At 46.6% G+C, this 19,724-nt stretch overlaps 1 protein-coding gene across 1 annotated transcript in view; it reads right to left on the reverse strand.

The window, feature by feature from the left end:
* Positions 1-2,692: 2,692 nt before the first annotated feature.
* The window catches only part of selenol (selenoprotein L), a 32,067-nt gene continuing 15,035 nt past the window's right edge, over positions 2,693-19,724 (reverse strand). The window contains exons 2-8 of the mRNA XM_085996762.1: positions 10,210-10,263; positions 9,562-9,607; positions 8,191-8,315; positions 7,308-7,422; positions 6,828-6,950; positions 5,545-5,682; positions 2,693-3,922 (exon numbers count right to left, since the gene is read on the reverse strand). Coding sequence (XP_085852888.1) covers positions 7,350-7,422; positions 8,191-8,315; positions 9,562-9,607; positions 10,210-10,263 — 298 coding nt within the window. The 3' untranslated portion in view covers positions 2,693-3,922; positions 5,545-5,682; positions 6,828-6,950; positions 7,308-7,349. The remainder of the gene's footprint in view (positions 3,923-5,544; positions 5,683-6,827; positions 6,951-7,307; positions 7,423-8,190; positions 8,316-9,561; positions 9,608-10,209; positions 10,264-19,724) is intronic.

The following is a 19,724-nucleotide window of genomic DNA, read 5'->3' on the forward strand; positions in this document are numbered from 1 at the left end:
AATGTAAACAACTTGCAAATGGTTCTTGCGATTTAACCAATAATTTTTTATAATCTTAGCATTGCCTCTTTGCTTTGTAATTGATGTCTCTATTTCTAAAACCTAAGATCTCCTAGGCTTCTTTTACAGCTTTCTCAACTTGTCCCCCCACTTTTAAACATTTGTGCATCAGATCTGCTTATAATGTTAGTACTTTTAGTGTATATTTCCTCTCATTCTTCCTCCCAAATGTATCACCTCGGGTTGCTCTGTATTTAATTCCATCTGACATCTATCTGCCCAATCTACTTACCGTCTGTGTCCTCCTTAAGTCACATACAGTCCTCTTCAGAGTTAACCACCCTCCCTACCCTTGGGCTAGGAACATAGAACAGGAGCAAGCCATTCAGCCTCTTGAACCTGTTCTGCCATTCAGTGAGATCTTGGCTGATCTGTATCTTAACTCCAACCACCCACCTTAGCTCCCTATCCTTTAATACCCTTGGCTCGCAAAAATCTATCGATCCCAGATATAAGATTATGAATTGAGCTAGCATCTACTGCTTGTTGTGGGAGAGAGTTCCACACTTCTACCACCCTTTGTGTGAAGAAGTGTTTCCTAACTTCTCTCCTGAATGGCCCGGCTCTGATTTTAATGTTATGTCCCTTGTCCTGGACACTGCCACCAGCAGAAAAAGTTTCTCTTTATCGACCCCAACAATTACTTTCAAAATCCTAAAAACCTCAATCAAATCTATATTCCAGGGAATACAAGCCTAGCTTATGTAATCTCTCCTCATAATCTAACCCTTGGAGCCTTGGTAACATCCTGCTGAATCTGCACTACAGATCCAAGGCCAGTATATCCTTTCTAAGGTGTATGCAGTACGCCAGATGTAGTCTAAACAGGGCTTTGTATAGCTTTAGCAAAACTTCCTCCCCTTTATATTCTAGCACTCTAGTTATAAAGGCTAACATTCCATTAGCCTTTTTGATTATTTTTTATACCTGACCACTAAATTTTAGTGATCTGTTTACACGGACCCCTAAATCTCTTTTGACCTCCACTGGTCCTAGCTTTTCACCATTTAAAGATACTCGGATTTATCCTTTTGGGTACAAAATGGATGACCTCACACTTACCTGTGTTGAAATCCATCTGCCACAGTTTTGCCCACTCACTTAACCTATCAGCCAAGAACAGAAGTGTGAGAGCCAAATGACTTGTATTTATAAAGCACCTTTCACAACATCAGAACACCCCAAAGCGCTTTACAGTCAGTGAAGGGCAGTCACGGTTGTAGGGAAACGCGGCAGCCAATTTGCACACAGCAAGATCCCACAAACAGAAATGAGATAAATGATCCGATAATCTGTTCTTAGTGATGTTGGTTGAGGGATAAATATTGGCCAGGACACTGGGGATAACTTTCCTGCTCTTCTTCCAAATAGTATCACAGAATCTTTTATGTCCACCTGAGAGAGCAGACGGAGCCTCAGTTTAATGTCTCATCTGAAAGAAATAATCTCTGACAGTGCAGCACTCCCTCAGGCTGTGGAGTGGGGGCTCGAACCCATGACCTTCTGGCCCATGGCTGACACCCATCCTACATTTGCCAGCTCCCCTCCAGTATCATGTCCAAGTCTAGACAGTGAAGGTTGGCAGCTTATTTGACTGGGGTGGGGGGGGGGCATCATAACTGAACCCATTTTTCAGCTGGCATCCACATGGGCACTTTGAAGCAGGAATCACTGGATAATAATGAAGTGTGGGAAGTCTGACTGATTTTGCTTCCTTTCATAACCAGGGCCCTGAGGGTAACTGCAGCACCCCCACTGGAACCCGAGCTGAGCCAACTCAACATGGAGCAGGTATCAAACCTCGGAGCGTGCTGCTCTACAACCCTCAATACTACACTGGGTTGGTGCAGTTAACCATTCACAATTTTAAATTGGAGATGGGTGGATTTTTGCTAGCCAATAGTGTAAAGGGATAGGGAGCCAAGGCGGATGGATGGAGTTAGAATACAGATCAGCCCTGATCTCACTGAATGACAGAACAGGGTCGCTGTGCTGAATGGCCTCCTCCTGTTCCTATGTTAACCATGAGCTTTAATGCTGGGGGTATTTCTCCAACAAGGGTTCTCACCTGTGGAAAGATGGTAGGCCAAGCTGGTGCTAAAGATTCAGTTGGTGTAAAGACTGTACAATAAGCAAAACTGCTGGAGCATTGCAGTTTACATCGAATGTACAGCACAGAAACAGGCCATTCGGCCCAACTGGTCCATGCCGGTGTTTATGATCCACAGGAGTCTCCTCCCACCCCTCTTCATCTCATCCTATCAGCATATCCTTCTATTCCTTTCTCCCTCATGTGTTTATCTAGCTTCCCCTTAAATGTATCTATACTATTCACCTCAACTACTCCCTGTGGTGGCGAGTTCCACATTCTCACCACTCTCTGGTTGAAGAAGTTTCTCCTGAATCCCTTATTGGATTTATTAGTGACTATCTTATATTTATGGCCTCTAGTTTCGGGCTCCCCCACAAGTGGAAACATCCAATAGTTTAAGTCATGTGGACTACAGCCATCGGCCCCAAAATAGCAGAAAGTGTCGCAATCCAGTGAATTGACAGAGCCCAACAACAATCTTTGAGAGAGAGACTAACCTTTTCACGTGTTGGGAAAAATAGCAGAGTATGGAACAGAGAGAACTGTGTTTTCACCATGTGAAGAACTATTTATTGATTCGCCTACAAAATGATGTGGGACCATCATAGAAAAAAACTTTGGGTTTTCTGCAGCAATGGGAATCCATTGTCTCCACAAAGTCAGGATTTATTCAATTTTTTTAAAGCACATCATTTCAACGCCGAGTTATCATTCGCAACCAAGATGACACTTCGCGCGTTTTAAAGCGCCTGCCTGTTTTACAATTACATCGAGCAGTACCATTCAGATACCCTGAGTGACGGCACCGCCTTCATCCACACAAAACAAGCAGGGACCTGACTCCCTTTTCACAACAGCAGTTCACCATCTCCCGCACATCCCATTAAAAACACCAAATTCCTGACAATTACTTCACTTCAAGGAAGAACGACCAAAGTAAAACTAATTAAACTTCCCAAGCCAGTTCTGCTGTAAGTTTAATCTGACCGTTCCCGATTCGATGCTGTGCAATTCCAGCGGGTTCTGTTTGATTTTTTTTTAAGACAGATTTTCCTTTTGCAGCCCCTGGGGATAATGCAAAAAGGAAAATCAGAGGGTCTCCCGGTCCGATTTATCCCGGCCATTTGTTTAAAGGGACGAAAGATCAGGGCAGGCGTGCGAGCCCGCCCCGGTCAATTTCTCTCCAAGCACTGGGAGGAAATTCTGCCATTAATCGCTCCCCAATGGAACAGTTCAGAATAAATCAAATCACATTCTACTCACAATCTTCTCCTGGATATCTGTGGTCAGCCGCCCCCCACCCACCGCCAAACAAGTTCCCTGAAGAAGGTACAACCCTTATACAAAAGCAAAAAACTGCGGATGCTGGAAATCTGAAATAAAAACAGAAAATACTGAAAATACTCAACAGGTCAGGCAGCATCTGTGGAGAGAGAAACAAAGTTAACGTTTCAGGTCGATGAGCCTTCGTGGTACAACCCTTGCTGCTTTAAGACATTGGACCTATCACTAATTATTTCTCAATCACTTTGTCTTCTTGTGTGAATTAGTTTTGCAAAGAGCAGGAATGTAGAATCAGGATTATTCCTTATTAAAACTCTCTCTCCAAATAAAGATTTTCTTTATTTCCCAGTTTCTTGCTGTCCTATCAGAGCAGCTTTACTGCATGGCCAGCAGTATTTCAGCTAAATCAGGTCTGTCAGTTGGGTTGCTGCTGGGATGGAAGAAGATCACGGTCCTGTGTTGATTCAAACCAAAGTCACCACCAAGCTGTCGGGGAAGAAAAATAAATAATTAAATCCCCCTTCGCACCCGGTTTAGTAACAACTTGGGGAAGTTTTGGCAAGACTTGGCTCTGCCCGTCAGCCACTTAGAAACAAACACAGATCAGCAAGAAAGATCCTGCATTTCTATAGCGCCTTTCACCACCTCAGGATGTCACAAAAGTGCTTCACAGCCAATGAAGTACTTTTGAAGTCCAGTCAGATTACCTTAAATCTGTGTCCGACCCTCCTGCCACTGGAAACAGGTTCTCCTTACTTACTCTATCGAAACTCCTCCTAATTTTGACCGCTGTTAATTTTCCCCTTAACCTTCACTGCATACAATCATTATACATTGTAAGAAATTCAGTTAAAATATTAAAGAGATGACCTGCTGACAGATAAAATTGCTCTGTATTTAAGTAATATACTGAGAAATAGAATATGTATCTTTACAGATAATGGGATTTTTAAAAAAGCAATCTAAATGTTTTTTATGTTTCTGTGGCGGAGCCACTAAGGGACTCCAATCAATTGTATATAATTCCCTTTAATAATATGTTGGCTACAGCCTGAGTCTGTATCTTTGTTTTCACTGTTTACATGTACAGAGCGCGATCACTTTAATAGCGCGGGTAAACGCGATGACGTCATGCCGTTCATCACGTGACCCCCCACCGGCGGGAAAAACGTGATGACGTCATGACGTCAGCCACAGGACCGCCCAAGCAGTCCTCGCGGAGCCTCCGAACTGACTAGACCTATATTCGATGTTCTCCTGTAGTTATCCGTTAAACTCTGTTAGTTTTCATTAAACCTCGTTTATTTGATCGCCTGAGTGGACCTCAGTCTTTTGGATAGGAACTAGACATTCCTACATTTCACACATTTTTTTTAATGTTCAAAGAAACACTTGCATTTCTATAGCATCTTACACAACCTCAGGACAGCCCAAAGCACTTTACAGCCAATGAAGTACTTTTGAAGGTTAGTCACCGTTATAATGTAGGAAACGTGGCAGCCAATCTGCACACAGCAAGATCCCACAAACAGGATATTAACCAGATAATCTGTTCTGGTGATGTTGGTTGAGGGATAAATATTGGCCAGGACACTGGGGAGAATGCCTGTGTTTTTCTTTGAAATAGTGCCATGGGATCTTTTACGTCCACCTGAGAGCGCAGATGGGGCCTCGGTTTAACGCCTCATCCGAAAGACGACACCTCCGACAGTGCGGCACTCCCTCAGTACTGCACTGGAGTGTCAGCCTAGATTATGTGCTCTAGTCTCTGCAGTGAGACTTGAACCCACGACCTTCTGACTCAGGCGAGAGTGCTACCAACTGAGGCCAAGACTGACACTTACATTCATAGCAAATGACTGGGAGCATGAGGAGCTCACTACATTTTGGGTGTTTTGCTTACCCAATTTCCAATGATTATTGATCGCAGTTGACCACAAGTGGGAGTAGCAAAGCAGGATCTTGGAAAAAGGCTGGAGTTCATGGCGACATTTTGGAAATGCCGATTCAGATGATGAAATGCTAGAGGTGCTTGACATTCAGGTAAGTGACATGGACTTCTGTATACAACCTGTAACTGGTTACTTAACAGGTGCCGCTTAACTCACCTGGTGAGGGTCATCCAGAATGTTTTCAAATTTCTTTGGTAGGGAGCGATTGCTGACTATTTGCTCAGCGTAGTAGGAAAGTACGCTGACATTCCAGACCTTTTCAACGGATACTCCCAAACCAAATGCATGGTATAACTGCAAAAGAAACAGACATGATTCCAGCGTTACTACAACTCTGCAGGTCCCAGTGGGGTAGATGTTCGACCCCTGTGCTTGCTGACCTACATTGGCTCCCAGTCCACCAATGCTTTGACTTAAAAATCTTCATTCTCCTATTCAAATCCCTCCATGGCCCCGCCCCCCCATCTTACATAGGATTACATAGGATATACGGCACAGGCCATTCGACCCAACCAGTCCATGCCGGCGTTTATGCTCCACTCGAGCCTCCTCCCATCTTTCCTCATCTAAATCTATCAGCATAACCCTCTATTCCCTTTCTCTCTCATATGCTTGTCTAGCCTCCCCTTAAATGCATCTATACTATTCACGTCACCCACTCCCTGTGGTGGCGAGTTCCACATTCTCACCACTCTTTGGGTAAAGAAGTTTCTTCTGAATTCCCTATTGGATTTCTTGGTGACTATCTTATATTGATGGCCTCTAATTATCCTTTTTATAATATGGTGACCAGAATTGTATGCAGTACTCCAAGTGTGGTCTAACCAAGGTTCGATACGGGTTTAGCATAACTTCCCTACTTTTCAATTCTATCCTTCTAGAAATAAACCCTAGTGCTTGGTTTGCTTTTTTATGGCCTTGCTAATCTGTGTCGAAACTTTTAGTGATTTGTGTATTTGTACTCCGAGATCCCTTTGTTCCTCTACCCCATCTAGACTCGCACCCTCCAAGTAATAAGTGCCCTCCCTATTCGTCCTACCTCACATTTATCTGTGTTGAACTTCATTTGCCAATTATATGCTCATTCTGCAAGTTTATTAATGTCCTCCTGTAATTTGTTGCAGTCCTTCTCAGTATTGACTATCCCCCCCAGAATTTTTTTTTTTTTACGCAGCGAGTTATGATGATCTGGAATGCACTGTCTGAAAGGGTGGTGGAAGCAAATTCAATAGTAACTTTCAAAAGGGAATTGAAAAAATACTTGAATTGGAGAAATTTGCAGGGCAAGAGGAGTGGGACTAATTGGATGGCTCTTTCAAAGTGTCGGCACAGGCATGATGGGCCGAATGGCCTCCTTCCGTGGTGTACAATTCTATCGTACCCCAGTCGGGATCACCTTTATTTTGGAAACTGAAGACGGCACTTAAAAAATAAAGCACCTGGCGACTGGGATCCAGCAACATGTCATAGGGACACTCGGTCTCCTGAAGCCACTGGACAGCCCCTTCCCGACAGCCGAACGAGATCACCAGGACCTTCAGCGGCACAGCGTCAAGATAGCTCTGTGCCAAACAACAAAAATGGCAATTAGCAGGGTTTCTAATTCAACAACAACAACTTGCATTTATATAGCGCCTTGGAGTGTTATCAGACAAAATTTGACACCGAGCCACATAAGGAGATATTAGGACTGGTGACAAAAAGCTTGGTCAAAGAGGTAGGTTTTAAGGAGGGTCTTAAAGGAGGAAAGATAGGCGGAGAGGCTTAGAGGGGTTGAAGTATACGAGGTAACTGCACCGTAACCGGGTGACAACTGCTCACCGAACACCTGTCTCTGCCCGAAACAGCCGGTGGGCTTAACACAGTTTGCGCTATTTACCCGCTTTAAATATGGACGCTCTAAGGGGTGAGGATTGTACCTGATTCTTCTGAAGCTGTGCCAGGTGATCTCGTCACGGTAATCAGGCAAAATGCCTCAGCAAGACCAGCAGCAGCTTCTCTTGACGCTGGAGGAACTCTTCAAGTAGAACTTCTCTGAAATGAAAAGCAAAATGAGGAGAAGCCAGGTGTCTATCCTGCCCCATTTCTGTTAAACACGGAGCTCCTACTTACTGCACTCACTGGGGATTTACTTTATAAGAATGAACTTGCATTTAAAAAAAAGATGAGCTTCAATGGGAGAGTTGGGCGACTGAAGAGATGGACAAATGGGAGAGTTGAGGATTGAAGAGATGGACATCAATAGGAGAGTTGGGGGACTGAAGAGATGGACATCAATAGGAGAGTTGGGGGACTGAAGAGATGGACATCAATAGGAGAGTTGGGGGACTGAAGAGATGGACATCAATAGGAGAGTTGGGGGACTGAAGAGATGGACATCAATAGGAGAGTTGGGGGACTGAAGAGATGGACATCAATAGGAGAGTTGGGGGACTGAAGAGATGGACATCAATAGGAGAGTTGGGGGACTGAAGAGATGGGCTTCAATGGGAGAGTTGGGGATTGAAGAGATGGAATTCAACATGAGAGTTGGGATACTAGAGGGATGAGCTTTGATGGAGAGTTAAGGCTATTAAAGGGATAGGGTTCAATGGGCTGAATGGCCTATTCTCCTTCCTGATTGTTCTTGTGCTATTATCAAATTTTGGACCTCTTTAGGTAAGAGATATGCGGGTATTAGACCTGCAACTTACCAAAGCGGGTGAATTACTAAAGGGATCAGGTGTTTAATTGCTGGGTTTTCCTACCATGTATCCGGGGATTTTTTCTCACGTGGTTCCCAGAGTTCATACAATCACTTACCTCCCACTTCTTGCATCGGTGAATGTCATGCATCCAGGAACCTCTGTTCCCAGTCTCAAATGGGTCTGGAAACAGTTGCCCTTTAATCTGGCATCCACGTCGCTAAGAAAACTGTTCCACTCCAACTAGGATCACAGACAGATAACAGGTACCAGTAAGTGTGACAGGGCTTTACTGAATGGAAAATACATTATTCCTCCCCCCACACCACAAATACTTTGTTACAAATGGTTATAGACCATTGGGCCATAAATAACTTGGACATATATCGCTGTTCCTTCATCGTCACTGGGTCAAACCCCTAGAATTTATTACCCATTCTATCACCACACGGACTACAGTGGTTCAAGGAGAAGGCTGACCACTACTTTCTCAGGGCAACTAGAGATGGGCAATAAATGCCTTGCCAGTGATGCCCACATCCCGAGAAAGAAGAGATCAAGGAAAAGAGCAAAGCATCCAGCTGATGTTCTGAGACTTCTCCAGGTGTCTGACTTCAGTTGGCCCACCATGGGCCAGCATTGGCAGTTAGCAGCCAATCAGAAGGCAACGCAGTGGTGACCATGGTGACCACGAGAAAGCAAGGAAGAAAGGACAAACTAACTTGCTGTGCGCGAATTGCCTTCCTGCATTACAATAGTGACTGTGCCTCAAAAGTATTGGCTGTGAAGCACTTTGGGACGTCCCAAGGACATGAAAGGAATGATACAAATGCAAGTCCTTTCTTTTCTCAAGGTTCTAGATGGCCAATTCCTTAACAGTAGGTTCACTTGTCACCACCAAGTTCCGATGGCGTGGTGCATTGTAAGCTGGATTAGCGGACATTTGCACTACCAATTTATTCAAAGCGGTTTCACACCGACACTAAACCTGAGAGGCATAAACCAGGTGATAAGCTCGGAAGTGAGAATCTCGCTCTCTTTTGTACCAGTGTTATCTGAGGATTACCCCCCCCCCCCGCCACCCGGTATGGATTTGGGCTCCATTTACACCATAACATGGCAGGGTCGGTGCAAAGCAATAAAGAAAGACTTTGCACCCACACCACGGCTATAATGTGAATCCATCCTCGGACACCTATACCTGAAGGAAACTCACAGGTTGAGGCAAAACTCCGGGGGTGGTGCAATTCTAACCTAAGCGCCTGTCGGAATTTACTCTCCACTGAAGTCAATATCGGGCGGGGTGTAAAACCGGCGTACCACCTGATCTCGTAGGATTCCCACCCGGGGAGTTAGATTAAAATTACCCCCGATATTTCAAAACAAATCTGGTGAGGTGGTTATATAGTAAAGATGGCAGAGCGCCAAAGATTAACTCAACATTCAAACAATAGGCCAACGTACTGCTTAAAAACCAAAGCAGAACTACCTCAAACTGCAGCAAATCATCCACCCGATCCCGGACAGAAGCAGAGCTGTCATATACAAAATAAATATATAGTTTTAAATATATTGTTATGCTCAACACACGTAAACAGAGCTTTACCCTCTCCCCCCACCCCCAGACCCCCACCCCCATTGTATGGCTTGTATTCCCTTGAGTATAGAAGATTAAGGGCTGATCTAATTGAGGTGTTTAAGATGATTAAAGGATTTGATAGGGTAGAGAAACTATTTCCTCTGGTGGGCGAGTCCAGAACAAGGGGGCATAGCCTTAAAATTAGAGCCAGGCCATTCAGGGGTGATGTCAGAAAACACTTCTTCACACAAAGGCTAGTGGAAATCTGGAACTTTCTCCCCCAAAAAGCTGTTGAGGATGGAGGTCAGTTGGAAATTTCAACTCTAAGATTGATTGCTTTTTGTCAGCAAGAGTATTAAGGGTTATGGAACCAAGGCGGGTAGATGGAGTTAAGATACAGATCAGCCATGATCTCACTGAATGGCGGAACAGGCTCGAGGGGCTGAATGGCCTCCTCCTGTTCCTATTCTTACTCCCCTCCTCAAAGAATCAACGTAAGTTCCAACATCCGCAGCTTGTTTAACTGCCCATCCTCTTACGATCCCTCGGAATACTTACTGGTAAAATGTCATCCACAGATCTTCAGCATCACTTCTCTTGTGCACGTGCAAACTTTAATGAGGAAAAAACATTCTTCAGTTAGCTTCGAGAGAAAAATATCCAGAGGTTTTATATTTTTGTCTGTCGAGGTTTACATTAGAAAGTGTAACTCGTCCCCTGATCGCTTCACCTTGATTCATTTTGTAAATTATGCCGGTGACAGCAAAGGTGAAATCAAGGGCAACCATCATCACCTTCCCCTCTGTTCTTTCCCCTCCTCCCCTCCCCCCTCCCCCCTTTTCCTGCCCCTCCCCCTTTCTCTGCCTCTGCACTTGCTTAAAATCTGTTACATCTCTACCTTCTTCCAGTTCTGACGAAAGCTCATCGACCTGAAATGTTAACTCTTGTTTCTCTCTCCACAGATGCTGCCTGTCCTGCTGAGTATTTCCAGCATTTTCTGTTTTTATGTCATGAAGACATGTCTTGACACGTGGACTATGACAAGCTGTTTGAAAGTGTCAGCCATGGCTCAGTTGGTAGCACTCTCGTCTCTGAGTCAGAAGGTCAGAGGTTCAAGTCCCGCTCCAGAGACTTGAGCACAAATATCTAGGCTGACACTCCAGTGCAGTGTTGAGGGAGCACTGTACTGTCAGAGATGCTGTCTAGCAGATGCGACGTTAAACTGAGGCCCCGTCTGCCCTTTCAGGTGGATGTAAAAGATCCCATGGTACTATTTCAAAGAAGAGCAGGGGAGATCTCCACAGTGTCCTGGCCAATATTTATCCTGCATCCTAGGGTCTTAAAAGAAGTGGCTGCAGAGATAGTGGTTGCGTTGGTTGTAATCTACCAAAATTCCCTGGATTCTGCAGAGGGTCTCAGCAGATTGGAAAACTGCAAATGTAATGCCACTATTCAAGAAAGCAGGAAACTATAGGCCAGTTAGCCTAACATCTGTCATTGGGAAAATGCTGGAATCCCTTATTACTAAGGTAATAGCAGGACATTTAGAAAATCATAAGACAATCAAGCAGAGTCAACATGGTTTTATGAAAGGGAAATCGTGTTTGACAAATTTGCTGGAGTTCTTTGAGGATGTAACAGACAGGGTGGATAAAGGGGAACCAGTAGATGTAGTGTATTTGGATTTCCAGAAGGCATTCGATAAGGTGCCACATAAAAGGTTACTGCACAAGATAAGAGCGCACGGGGTTGGGGGTAATATATTGGCATGGATAGGGGATTGGCTAACTGACAGAAAACAGAGAGTTGGGATAAATGGGTCATTTTCCGGTTGGCAATCAGTAACTAGTGGGGTGCCACAACTATTTACACTCTATATTAATGACTTGGATGAAGGGACCGAGTGTACTGTAGCCAAATTTGCTGATGATACAAAGATAGGTGGGTTAGCTAGTTGTGAGGAGGACACAAAGAGTCTGCAAAGGGATATAGATAGGTTAAGTGAGTGGGCAAAAATTTGGCAGATGGAGTATAATGTGGGAAAATGTGAGGTTATCCACTTTGGAAGGAAGAATGTGAAGGATCCAGCTTGTTCCCAATGAATTCTGGGATACTTGACTATGTTAAACTGAAAGGTCCAGATTGTTCCCAATGAATTCTAGGATACTTGACTATGTTAACCCTCTCAAAGAAAGGAATTGTAAGTAATAGCTATTAAAGACAAAGAGGGGTTTTAATGCAGCTGGGAACAGACAGCAGGGACGCAGCAAGGTCGAATATCAAACATCAAAGACACATAGAAGTGATAAGGGCATGGGAATGTGTGATTCACAGCACCTCAGTAGAGCCTTTGTCTAAACACTGCCTGTCCCCTCCTAGGAGATAAGAGTACAATTAACAACCAAATTCGAATAGTCGCAGAACACATGAATCACTGTGGCCTCGCAATTACCCGCCTTGTTCGACAGTTCAAACAATAAACAAGTTCTACAACGGAGAAGAGAGGAATGTGGGGAGTAAGATTACAATCCACATCTGTGGCTAACATGGCCCAAGGGTACCTGAGTTCAAGGGGGTGGTCTGACAGTTGAAGGGTGGACCCGACAGTTGAGTGACTAACCACATAAACCAATAAAGAGCAACTGTTATGACACTGTTTGTATGTGCACGCCCCATTCTGTAGTAAGTGGGTGTTGCTTATAGAATTGTATAACTTGAATGAACTTTTCCCTTGTGAGTGCACCTCTTGTTTGAGGAAGCAGGGTGACTCTCCCTTGTGCACAAGCCTCTCTTAGTTGCTTTAATAAATTCTGTACTTGTCCTTAATTCCGTCTCCGCCTGGGTTTCTCCAAAATTCAAATCTAACAGTTGGTGTCAGAAGTGGGATACTGCAGGTAACCTAAGGACCATATGAGTTGAAAGACACTGGAAGTGACGGCTAAGGCGAGTTCGCGTCGTGTCCTAAGCGGATAAGTCAGCAGAAGGCTTTTAGGAGGAACACGGACTCGCTCATCACGGGTGGGGCTAAAACCGCATGGGCCAGTCAGTATTAAATTACCCACATAGTAAAATTATTCCTCATGGAGACCATGAACTGATGGAATTGATTAGACATAAGTGTATATTTCTGATAAGTGTATATTTCTGATTTAGAGTATAAGGTGATACGTTTGTGCCGATAAAGTATAAGATAGAGTATAAGAATATATGTAATAATTGTGTAATAGATTTGACCTCAAAAGTAGCTGCTGCTCTTGAGGAGGGATAAACCCCGTGGGGAGTGCCCATGAATTGATAATTGACGGAACGTTTAATCAAAGGAGACCGAGTCCCCTTTGGAAAAAAAATGATAAACTTTATTTCGGAAAGTCTGTCTCAAAAAAAAACAGAACGGGTTAAGAGAGAAACATAACCAGGTGGTTAAGCATAAAGTGCAGGAGAGAGAGGGAGAGATAAAGAAGGAAAAATATCTAATTTGCAGGCTACCCAATCTGAAAACTCAGCAAAGGATGGGAAAAAACAAGGATGTGGAAAGCCAGGAAAAGCTGCTGAGACACCGATGTAAAAAGAAAAAAAGAGAAACTTAAAGCTTTACCGACATGGAAGTTATTAACGTCTGTGCCGAGGCAAATAAAACACAAGATTTGCTGAGTGAAAGGAACGTTAAAAAAAAATGCTGGAATTTCAGTTTGTATGAAAATGTGTGTTAAAGTGTGAATGTTTTCCTGACTATGAATGTTTAAGTAGTTACAGTATTTCTTTTGTCTGAAAAGTCTGTCTTTTAAAAAAAATGTCTGTTATGTGTTTTAGCTCCACCCACTTCTCTGGGTTAAAAGCGTTTAAAACTTTTGTCTTGGATTTTGGAAGTTTTAAGAATGTGCATTCAGATTAAGATTGTGCCCCAAGAATTGGGGAAAAAAAACTCTGAACTAATTTAAGTTAAGCTGATATGTAAAAACTGAGAAGAACAACAAAAAGTTTATTTAACAAAAGATTAAGTTTCAGTCTATGATTTAACCTTGGAGTCGCAGTTGCTATGGTGAAATCTTCTAAAGCAGTTTGATTTGATTTGAAAAACTAATTTTTCTCCAGTTATATTCAAAGTTTTTACAGTATTTTGGAAAGACATCTAAAGAAAGGACAATAAGAACTATGATGTAATTTACTGTTTTCTGCAAGAATGTGCTATTTTGTTTTGTTTTATCTGTTCACTGTTTTACAAAAGATAAGCTTCAGCCTTGAAGTTACAGTTGCCAATGTGCTTGGAAGAAAATGAATTTAAATGTTTACAAGGCATGAGTGATTGTTTCTTTGTTAATGTGGCTTCTTTCTTTTCCAAGTGATATTGGTTAGTTTAAAAAAAAAATTTGATCTGGATTAAATTGGAGTTATGAGGTTAATTAACCTATTAAAACCAGACTTTCATTGTGGCCACAGTGAAATTCTGGTTGGTATAAATTTGTGTAGACCGCATTGAATAAGATAACTCCGCTCCGCGAGAACATCCGATAGTGGCAGGTCCCTCTACAATATTTAATTGACTACGGTACTGGGAGCCCTACAGAATGTGTGACTAAAGGTAAACCCTAGAAAGGTACAGGTAGGGAAGGACGGAGTAATCTACCTAGGATACATAATAACACAAGGGAAGAGACAAATGCCCGAAGACAGAAAGGTGGGTTAATAAAGAACAGTACCTTGAGAGCCAGGTGATAAATAATCAGAATGGCATTATCTAGAGGTGGAACAAGTGGCTGGTTTGAACAACTTGGATGAGGAAGAGAAAAAGCGCTTCCTGCTATTCACTCTAAGTCCTGGTGTTTATGCAGGTCTCCCACCGGGAGACTATGAGGGGCTGAAGCTGAGGATTGCCCAGGAGATGGGACAGGGAAGAGGGGATCCTATTAAAAGCTATAGCAGACGTAGAGCAGGGTGCAAATGAGACTCCGGCAGCATATGCCGACAGACTGTGGCCCACATATCAAGCGGCGATGGGAGGGGCACTAGGATCAAGAGGACAGCTGGCAGGAGCAGCACGGAACCACTGGCTGCGTGCTTTGATTTCTCACAGTCTCCCGTACTTACAAGCAGCTATGTCAGATTTTGATCCAGAAGATGGGGTAAATACAAAGGCTAAAGTTGTGAGGAAAATGACCCTAATAAATTAAAGCACACAAGAAGATTACTGACCAACACCAACAGGGCAATGCATGGGCAGACGAGGCAGCCAAGCGGGCAGCTGAGAAAGGGAATTTGACCAATGAAGCCCAAGGGGGTGATTTTCACTCAGAAGTCGGGAAGGAGGCGGGACTACAACTTTCAGGGTTGTAGTCCTGCCTCCATCGAGATGCGGCCAATCCACGTGATTTTAACTTGATTGACCTTGCTGAGCCCGCCCAATGTGCTCAGCAGGCCAATTAAGGGCCACCCGGCAACAGGTGATGTCACAGACTGAAATTTCATCTGTCAAGACGTTTTGACAGATGAAATATCAGTGTTTCACAGCTGTTTGAAGCTGTCAAACACTGAGGCCTAGAAATTCAGTTGTTTGCGCCAGCCGCTAGCGCCTTAGGAGGAGAAGTGGGGTGCTAAGCGGCTAGCGCCCGGGCGCAGCGCGATCTGCGTCTCTTGCGAACTTCGGTTAAGATTTAGTGGCGGCGCAAAACCTCCTGACATCATTTCATGGTGCAATGCCCTTTGTGCGCCCCGAACCGGAAATTCAGTGGCGCCGGCCTATTGTGCGCCTGGCGCCCCTAGCGACTGGTAGAGGGGAACGGTTCCCAGTCGCTGCGGGGCGCGGGGGGTGCTAATTAAAGGGGACTCCTCCTGCAGTATAAATGGCAGCCATTTTGCACCACTCCTTCTTTGTGAGAGACGGATCTTTGGAGAGAGACAAAGGTAGAGAGCTTTCTGGTTTGGCTCAACACTCGCACAGGTACTTGTGGCTTCAGGCCACAGCTTTGCACTTGTCTTTAACTTCAGTGTCATAGCATTGATTGGAAACATATAATGGGGGCTGCAATGGGTGGAAACGTTGGGCTTCTCCATTGCATTCAAAGGGCTCAGAGACGCCGTCAGAGAGTGCCAGTCAAGGCCAGACGGAGAAGGGGCAACAGGCGTCAGCAAAGGAGGCCTTACCCACCCAGGGTATACCGCCAGCAGTTTTCATATCTGAACATGCCTGGGGAGCAGTGTGTTCGGAGGCTGCGATTCAGAAGGGCGGTGGTCACTGAAATCTGCCACCTGCTTCGCGGAGATCTGCAGCCACAGCTGAGGAGCAGGACATCTCTGTCGGTGGCAGTGAAGGTGACGGTGGCTCTCAACTTCTATGCCACCGGCTCCTTCCAATCCGCTACTGGGGACATTTCCAACATCTCCCAGTTTGCGGTACATTGCTGCATCCGTCAGGTGACCAATGCCCTTTTCAGAAGGAGACGTCAGTTCATCTCCTTCCCCATGACCGTTGACAAGCAGCAAGAGCGTGCAATGGGCTTTGCAGCATTAGCGGGCTTCCCCATGGTGCAGGGCGCCATTGACTGCACGCATGTGGCTTTGCGGGCACCTCTAGAGAATGCCGAGGATTACCGCAACCGGAAGGGCTACCATTCTCTCAATGTGCAGTTGGTGTGTGACCACAGGCAGCTTATCCTAGCTGTCAATGCCCGCTTTCCAGGCAGCAGCCACGATGCCTTCATCCTGCACCAGACTTCTGTGGCAGACATGTTCGAGGCCCAGCCTCACCCATGAGGATGGCTTCTCGGGGACAAAGGCTATCCTTTGTGCACCTGGCTGATGACCCCGCTCCATGCGCCCAGCACCCCTGCTGAAGAGGGATACAATGACAGCCATCAAGCAACCAGGAACATCATTGAGCAAACAATCGGCGTGCTGAAGCAACGGTTCCGCTGTCTGGATCGTTCGGGGGAGCCCTACAGTACTCGCCTGAGCGAGTCTCCCATTTCGTTGTCGTGTGCTGCATGCTGCACAACCTGGCTATCCGCAGGACTCAGCCACTGCCAGTAGACATTGGAGGACCACCAGAGGAGGAGGAGGAGGAGGACCAGCACAGGAGGGAGGCAGAAAGTGCAAGGGCCGCCCGTCGGCGGCTTATTGCAAGTCGGTTCTAGGCCCCCTCTCAGGGAATGGCTTGTGCCAATGGCAGAAGATGAATGTAGCCGCTCCACAAGCCCTCAGCCGAGCAGGGCAACCAGGACTTCCAAAAGAAAGCATGGACAGTGCGATTTAAGAAATTTTTTTACTGTGATACCTCTGTGCCCTTCCCACATGACAAACTAATGGAGAGAAACCCCCCCAAAAACACAAATACACCAGTCTCGGCCTTTACAAGTAAAACAAATATACCAGTCTCGGCCTTTAAATATGAAACAAATACAGCAGTCTCGGCCTTTAAATATGAAACAAATACAGCAGTCTCGGCCTTTATATATGAAACAAATACACCAGTCTCGGCTTTTATAAGTAAAAAACATTTAGCCACACCTTCTACTTTTTCCCCTGCGAGGGTGATCCGTTTCGCTTCCGTGACTGGCCCCTACCCGCCCTGCAGCTCCTCCTCAATGGGACCCCAGTGGCTGCAGCAAGGCTGGGGGAAGGCTGCTGAGGGTCAGATGATGAGACGGCAGATGCCCTTGGGGGTCGGCCTGGACCAGCTCTGGGACTGGAGGGGCCGGCTGCTGACTGCTCCAACTCTGCTTGGGCGGCAGCAGTCTGTCCAACAGCTGGTGGCAGCTGCAATGGAGGAGTGACAGTGTTGGCTGCAGGAATGCTGCCAACCTGACAGATCACAGGCACTCCCTGGTCGGCTGATACATTGGCATGCGCACGGGCCAGCATTGCAGCATGCGCAGCAATCTGTTGAGGCACAGACTGCTGGGCTGCTGCGGCACAGCGAGTGCCCCGGCGATGCCTGGCCGATCCAGCGAGTGTGGCAGCAGTTAGTGCCCGTGTGGCCCTGGTCTGTGTCTGCATGACAGCAGCCAGTGAATGCACGGCACGACTGAGCACTTGGCTAGAAGCCGCCTGTGAAGCAGCGAAGTCCTGCTGACTCCTAGCCTGTGCTGCCGCGATGTCCTGCAGACTCCTGGCCTGTGCTGCACTGAATTGTTGCAGACTCCTGGCCTGTGCTGCACTGAATTGTTGCAGACTCCTGGCCTGTGCTGCCCCGAATTCCTGCACACTCCTTGCCAGTGACTCTATGGAGTCAGGCATCCTTGCCACTGCAGCCATGAGCTCAGTGTGCCTGCGCTCAGCCTGGGCGCCCATTTCCGCTAGGAGCCGCACCTCCTCTGCGCTCACCGTAGCAGGACTGGAGGCCGCACTCACCCTCCGGTGAGAAGGCCGCCGAGCTTCCCCACCCCTCCCACGTTGCTGCAGCCCGCTGGTCCCCGGAGCTTCACTATCCTCCGACCCTTCCCCCCTGCTCCCCTCCAGGGAAGATGTGTCACCATCATGGCCATGGGCTACCTCAGCTGAGGGTGTCCCTGATGGGCTGGCTTCCTCTTCCTCCTCCTCTATGTCTGACTCAGACACAGTCCCAGCTTGAGGGGCCGCCTCCTCACCTGGCGAGTCACCATCTGAAAGCAGGGAGGCACAAGAGTTGCTTTAGAGTGAGGACAGGGCAGCAGCGAGGGAGGCATGAGTGCTGCTGTGCACTGCATTGGTTCGATAGTGGCAAAGGATGCTGGTGTGAGGCGCAAGTGGAAAGGGAGAGGTCAAAAAGGTGATGACCTTACCATTGGTGCCCAGAACAGGGTCAGCATCTCCAGTGGCGACGGGGCCACTCAGCCAGCCTGCCATGATCCGCTCCACTTGCTGCTCGAGGTCGCTCAGCTTTTTCAGGTCAGGACGGCCTTCCCCGGTCTGTCGCTGCTGTCTTCTGTTATGCGCCAGCTTGGCCTGCAAGAGAAAGGACCGCCTCTAAGTACAGTGTCAAGCCCTGATCTTGCCCGCACTGCCTCCCATGTTCGATTAGCCCTGACAGTGTCAAGCCCTGATCTTGCCCGCACTGCCTCCCATGGTCGAATAGCCCTGACAGTGTCTAAAGTCCTGATTGCGCAAGTGCTTTTCATGACAGTCCCATAGCTGCTGGATGAGGGCTGGCCATTGGGGCTTTCAGACCTGTTTGGCCATAAAGTGAGGTGCACATGCAGGGATGAGGAGGATACTGGAAAGGGTACTCACCCTGACAACCCGAGTGAGGTCGTTGAATTTTTTCCGGCACTGGGTTGGTGTCCTGCCAACCACGCTGTTGGACGTGACCCTGTTTGCCACATCCCTCCATGCTTTCCGATATTCGGCGGGCAGCGGCCTCCTGCCACCCTCAGGGAAGAGGATATGGCGCCTGCGGTCCACTGCGCCAACCAGCAGCCTCAGGTCACCCTCGCCGAAGCGCTGCGCTCTCTCCCTGGCCTTCTCCATTCTCCTGGGCGTGGAGCTGTTCCAGAAGCAGTGTTCAGGCCTTGCCTTAGGGCTGCAGTGTGCAGGGCGTGGCAGCCAAACAATTCCACCCTCCCCCTTTAAGTGCTGACCGGCGCCTGACTGTCTGCCCTCAATGAGCAACTCGCTGCACCTGTGCTGCGCCTGCCTTCGGTGTTTGCGCCCCGGATCGCCGGCTTAGCGCCTAATGATAGTCGTGCATCGCCTGCTTTAGCGCAGCAGCAACCTCTTGGGGCGATGCAACTGAATATCGGCGAAGGTGGCGCGAAGTTGCGCCGGGCGCAAAAGTTAGCAAACGCCATGCTGTAGCGCCCCAAACATGGCTATACTGAATTTCTAGGCCTGACAGTCTTACTTCTAACCTGAGTCCTTCTACACAGACTCAGTTAGAAATCTCTCCGGCACAGAAAGCTGCAGGCTGTCACTTTTGACAGTTCGCAGCCGTTCTGCTTTCTGTGCCGGTTAGATGATGGACTCCCGAAACCTAGAGGAAGGAAGGCTAAAAAGGTAAGTACAGGTAATTTAAACTTCTTTACACACGTTAGACACATCAAACACACTTACCTTTGCACTCATGCACCCATCACTCACCTGAACACCGACATCTCGACCTCTCC

This window comes from Somniosus microcephalus, chromosome 9, assembly GCF_052327205.1.
Source record: "Somniosus microcephalus isolate GS21.2 chromosome 9, FLI_Smic_1.0, whole genome shotgun sequence".
NCBI lineage: Eukaryota > Metazoa > Chordata > Chondrichthyes > Squaliformes > Somniosidae > Somniosus > Somniosus microcephalus.